This window comes from Teleopsis dalmanni, chromosome 1 (assembly GCF_002237135.1).
Source record: "Teleopsis dalmanni isolate 2A chromosome 1, ASM223713v2, whole genome shotgun sequence".
Taxonomy (NCBI): Eukaryota; Metazoa; Arthropoda; class Insecta; order Diptera; family Diopsidae; genus Teleopsis; species Teleopsis dalmanni.
In genome coordinates this window covers 141,310,798-141,316,595 of record NC_051846.1, presented here as the reverse complement: position 1 = coordinate 141,316,595, position 5,798 = coordinate 141,310,798, and the positions used below count along the sequence as shown (strand labels likewise).

Sequence of the window (5,798 nt, the reverse complement as noted above, 5' to 3'; positions counted from 1 at the left end):
TAATAGTTTAAAAACTTTTAATATTTTTTCTTTTGTAAAGAAGTCAAAAGAATTCTAAAATCAATATTTTTAAAATTATCTTAAATTTCAAAATTCATTCAAGATCCAATACCAAAAACAAACGTAATGGAAATAAGATTTTCTGAATATTCTAATCAAGCCATCAGGGTTTAAAAATTTTTGCAAAATCAGTAGGCCTAACTTTAAAATTTAAACAGATCTTTTATCGCCAGAATTGGTAAATATTTAGTCTCTGCTCGTAATTCGCTGGGATGTGTGGAATGATTGAAAAAATGATGACATTAAAGAATGAAGATATTTTAAGATGAACACTTCTTCTTACAGAAGAAATAAAATTATATTCAATTACTCAACGTTTAAAGTTATCCCTAAAACTGGTTCTTACTTTGGGCAAAAAGAGTTTCAGATCTTTAAGGAATATATATCTTATTTAAAAAAGGATTATGTGAATATTACAATATCAAATACCATATTGTTTAAAAATTATAAATATATGAAATTACTTGGGCATGAATGATTGTAATCTCATTAACAAGTACATCGCTCTAAAGTACCTTATTTCTTATTTCGATCTGTAACTCTCCCGTACTTTTAATGAGAAAAAGATTAAGTTGATATACATTAATCAAGTCCTCGTTAAAAAATATATTTGTACAACATTGGCAAGGTTTAAATTGAAGAGTTCTTAAGCTAATTCTCTAGCTTAAGAACTCTAATTTTCAACAATAATAAAATCATATTCTTATAGTTGGTGAGTAATCTGGTATAAGAAAGCCTCAGTTATTACTGTAAATGCAACTCCGAGTTTTTTACAATGTACACGAGTATTTTAAATTACAATAAACCCAACGCATTGCATTCCAAGGAAAAAGTAGGTGAACGCTTCTAAATCATCATAGAGTAATAATATAATAATCCTCTCACTATCACAACTTAAAGCAAAAATCGATTTTGCGACTTTATCAAAAGCTGTTCAGCATTGTATTATTTTACTCTTCGGCTTTACCTTTCGGAATAAAAAATTATAGACATATGTTTGCCCCTGTGCGAAAGTATCACGTTTTTGGACTAATGTTATTAGTTGATTGAGCGCCGTTGATTAAAAAAAATGAAAGAATCTCCTGCTGAAATGGGAACAAATTTTAATGCGATTTTTTTTTTTTGATAATTTTTTATATATAAATATACTACCGAACCCGACAGATGTTGCCCTGCATGATATACTAAGCGATGAGGATATTAAACAAAGTAAAAAATGAAAGACAAATAATGTAATAATTTTGTTATTCTTTATTCTGAAATAACATCAATTTTTTTAAAAACAATTCGTAATAATCAATAATGTTTGTTTAATTTCATCTTAATGCGAGTTGATAAACGATATTTTTAGTCAATTCTTGAGGAGTATAAATGAATAAACTTGACGGTTTTCCAACGCGAGAACACGCCACATATAATTGGTCATGTGAAAAGACCTGATTTTCTAGATCTATCTCACAAATCGACATTGTTTGACCTTGTGACTTATTAATAGTTGTGGCAAATGCCAAGCGAATTGGAAATTGCAGACGTCTAAATGGAATGGGTGAAGGGTGAAGTCTAAAGGGATCATTGGAATTCGTGGCAGGAGAACAGCTTCACCTTCAAATATTCCATTCAAAATTGTAGCTTCAAGTACATTGCCCATATTTTTTTTTATAACTAATCTCATGCTGTTGCATAGCTTAGGTGCACTTAAATTCCGCAGCATAATTATAGGTGAGCCAATTTTTAATCTTAAGTTATGTGGTGGCATTCCTGGTAAATCCAGCGAATTCAAAAGTTCAACAGGATAGTTAAACGATTTATTTTAGAGACTTTAAATTTTTTAAACAAATCAAAGTAAGCATGAATAAACTTTAAATGTCTAATATAAATGTACATGGGTACCAAAAAACTGTACAATAATTAAAAAATCATTATCCAGTAGACCAAATTGTGAATCTAAACCATCCTCGAATCCACTTGAACATACACAAAAAATTTCATCAAAATCGGTTTAGCCGTTTAGGAGGAGTTCACTGTCAACAAACGTACAGAAGAACAGAAGAATTATATATATAAAGATATATAAATTTATATATTTATAAATATATATATACATATATAAATTAAAATAAATAAACAAATACTGGACTCTACCGGAGAGATGTGAATATAATACGATAGAGCGTTTGAACCGAAACGAAGTAACATAAGTAGTAGCAAATCTGCAAATTATTGCATGATATCTCAATTTTTTGCAGTTCATCATGATGAAAAACTCCTTAAATTGCTGAAAATATTAAGGTATATCTGAAACTCTAAACTTATTTTGCTAATGTTATTTTGCTAACAGTTTGTTTTGTCTGAAACCGAAGAAATCAAGTATGGTTTTATGACCACTACAAAGTATATTCATAAATACCTATACATAAAGTGGGAAAATACTTATATACTATTACTATTTACTTATATACTATTTGTATACTTGTAAAATACTACATATATTACTAAAAAGATATTCCAAATGAAGCTAGTTGATGAACAGAAATGTGAAACATGATTAAATCCCGTTTCAATGCAATCCATTATAATTTTTATTGGACTAGTTGTGAAACCAATTTATCTTGAAACGGGCATATGATCATCTAACGCGATATAAAATGTTGAAAAAAACATAAGCCGACTAGGTCTAGGTTCAGAACAGTAAGCAATTTAGACATCTCATTTGATTCAGCAAAAAATGTGATCAATTTCTCGGTGTAATTAAAACTGAACTCAGATCCATCGTTAGTTCCGCAAATGAACTCCTGTTAACTGTAGCAGTTAACATCTCAACATTTGGAATTTAACATCCCATTCCACAGATGGATTTAAAAGGCCAACACCGGCAGGTTCTGTCCACCTGTTGCCAGAAAATAAGTCAAATATCTCCACTCTACTATTATTAAAATTATGGATCTTGAATTTTAGATCAAGAGATATTGTTACGCTTGTTAATTGCCTTAATATACCCAGGTGAACTTAAAAGATACTCTCCATGAATCTAAGTTAATAAAATAGATTCATAAATCTAATCAAGTATTTATGTCAAGTAAATATTTGATTTAAGGTTAATTTGAAACCACTGAGCTCTGCAATACGCTATCTTTCAAAACGTCTAAGTCTCCAGATTTAACAGATTAAATTTGAGAAATTAGAATTTTAACGATTTGTTAAAAACTATTTCGTGTTTCCAGTATACTTGTTACGAATGAATAGATAAGCATTTTCACTTTAGACATCCTCTCCCAAATTCCCTTCCAACTTTTTCAAAGCTCCATTATCCACCACTTTTTTCTTAACAGTAACATTTTCTTCTTGATATGTCTATCCGTTTTAATCTAACTGATCGAAGCTATTCAATTTGCATTGAGTTAAAGGAATGAAGTCTGCATTGCGTTCCGCGTAACATACTCATAATTTAGTTTTTCTGTCTAATCTGATAATAATCTAGTTTTTCTGTCTAACCTAGTAATAATCAATTTTCTTGAATATTCTAAGGCAGGAATACTTAATAATCCAAATGCTAATTCATGATTGTTAGTCACTTTTTAAGTTTTAGTACAAAAAATCAAGAGTGTGAAAATAGTCACCGATATATAAAGTATCATTCTGTTGAAGTGACATTTCATTACATTTATGCCTAAAATATAGTTAATTTTTTTATAGCCTATTACGTATAGGCCAAGGTATAGGCAAGTGTCAAAATGATATATTAGTCTTCTTAAGATTTTTGTGACGCATTAAGGAAACGTAGATCACATAAAGTATATATATCCTTGATCAGCTCAACGAGCTAAACTCATTTAGTCTTGTCCTTATCCGTCAGTCTCTTACATCATATACTAGTCGTTAAGTTTATGAACTGTTCGAGTAAAATTTTGCACACGTATTGTACTTCTCAGTAGCAGACTCTGATAATTTTTCAAACGACTATTCTATCGTGTAGGTGGAATGTAAACAGAACAATCAGAAATGAGTACTCTCCATGTTTAAAAAAGGTATTTAGAGGTATTGCACATGAGGGAATATAAACAATTTTATTTATACCAGTTCTAATTTAAATATAACTGCTATATAAAATGCAGAGTTAATTGTTTTTGTTAGAAAAACTTTTTTGAGACATACTTCAAATATAGTTGAGGAATATCTGGAGATTGCAACCTGTATAATAAAAATGGTGGTGATCGCTTTAGTTTTAAATATAGTTTGAAAATATACTACCAATTTTGTATATTATATGTATTGTCATATACCTATAAACAATACCTTAATATAGAATCATAATGCTGTGTGAAGGGAATCAATATAAGCTTCAGCTTATTTCAAAACTTGTAGTATATATAACTTACATATATATATACGTGACGAATTTACTTTACTGACTTTATTAATAATAAAACATGCTCATACTGAAAAAAGTTCTTCCTTACCAAGGCATGGAATTAGGAAATCACAAACCTACCATGCACTGGTAGAGGAATATAATCTGGGAGCATTTCTTGATTTTTTCTTTTTTTGAAATAATCTCTAGAAAATTATAAAAAATGCGTAAAAGTTAATGTTTGATATCAAATTATAGATAATGAAATAACTGGTAAAGGAGTAGTATAAATTATTTTTTTATAGAACTGTCTGTCAAAGACAAAAGTATTGAAATAATTACATTATGTCAAAATATTTAATACATAAAAGTAACCAAAATATAGGTATATATAAAACTGCGTAAACTGCATAGGCAAATACCTTCGTCTCTGCGCATTGAAATGTAGTCACCTCTTGATAAAATAAATTAAATTATAAAGCGATGACAATCTATAATCTCAAGTTAGTCTCATATTTAATTAAAAAAATTATGTGAATTATGAAGTGTAATAAGCCCTGAATTTTTCCTACATATACTGTAACACAATGGGCCAAAAAGCCTAAGTGGATCCACCAGGGATCCCCGGTATAACCTTACGTAACCTAACACAAGTGTAATAATTATGAAAATAAAAAATAATTTTTTTAAATAAAGACAATAATATCATTTACAAAATCAGCGACATTGAGGCATCACACACTCAGTTTATTCACGACATAACGTGGGGTTAATGTACCATAGAATTTACGTTCCACAATAACTCGAAATAGCGTTGCGAAGTTTTTAATGAAGTGTGTATTCTTCTCATTAACCGCATTGAAAAAGATTAGAGCAAACCATATAAATACGTAGAGCAACTCTGAAAATGACAGAGGAGTAAACTATTCTTGAACCGTTAACAACTATTTAAATAACAAAACAATGCAACTTAAACAAGTTTTTGTCATAGCATGCATCCTTATTATCAACGCAGTTTGCAGCGGTAAGAAAAAATAATTGTAAAGTTTTGTAACTAAACTAAGAGATGTCCGTGTTTCTAATAGATGCTAACAATGCTGGTGGTGCTGCTGCAGCATATGGAGGTGGTGCCGCTGGATCCTATGGTGGTGGTGCAGCTGGTGCATATGGAGGGGGCGCTGCTGGTGCATATGGAGGCGCTACTGCTTCAGGTTCGTCACAGCTTGGTGTTGGAATTGGAGCAGGTTCTGGAGCGGGCTTGGGAACAGGCGTTGGTCGTTAAGAGAATTAAAATATGATTATAATTTTATATTATTCTTATAAAACTTACATCCTGTACAAGATATGATTGAATGTACACTAAGCGGTTTAATAAAACATTTTCACTGAA

General features: G+C 30.2%; 1 protein-coding gene across 1 annotated transcript; it reads left to right on the top strand.

Annotated features, from left to right (window-relative positions):
- The first annotated feature begins 5,307 nt into the window (after window positions 1–5,307).
- LOC119666876 (glycine-rich protein DOT1-like) lies at window positions 5,308–5,798 on the top strand. The gene is made up of 2 exons (XM_038076155.1): window positions 5,308–5,432; window positions 5,494–5,798. The coding sequence occupies exons 1-2, from the start codon at window positions 5,372–5,374 to the stop codon at window positions 5,688–5,690; spliced, it is 258 nt and encodes an 85-aa protein (XP_037932083.1). The 5' UTR covers window positions 5,308–5,371; the 3' UTR covers window positions 5,691–5,798.

Bases quoted from the DNA above. Each gene is read 5' to 3' on its own strand.
- LOC119666876 (XM_038076155.1), top strand. From the start codon at position 5,372: ATGCAACTTAAACAAGTTTTTGTCATAGCATGCATCCTTATTATCAAC. The intron at 5,433-5,493 runs GTAAGAAAAAAT...TGTTTCTAATAG, and splicing joins TATCAACGCAGTTTGCAGCG to ATGCTAACAATGCTGGTGGT.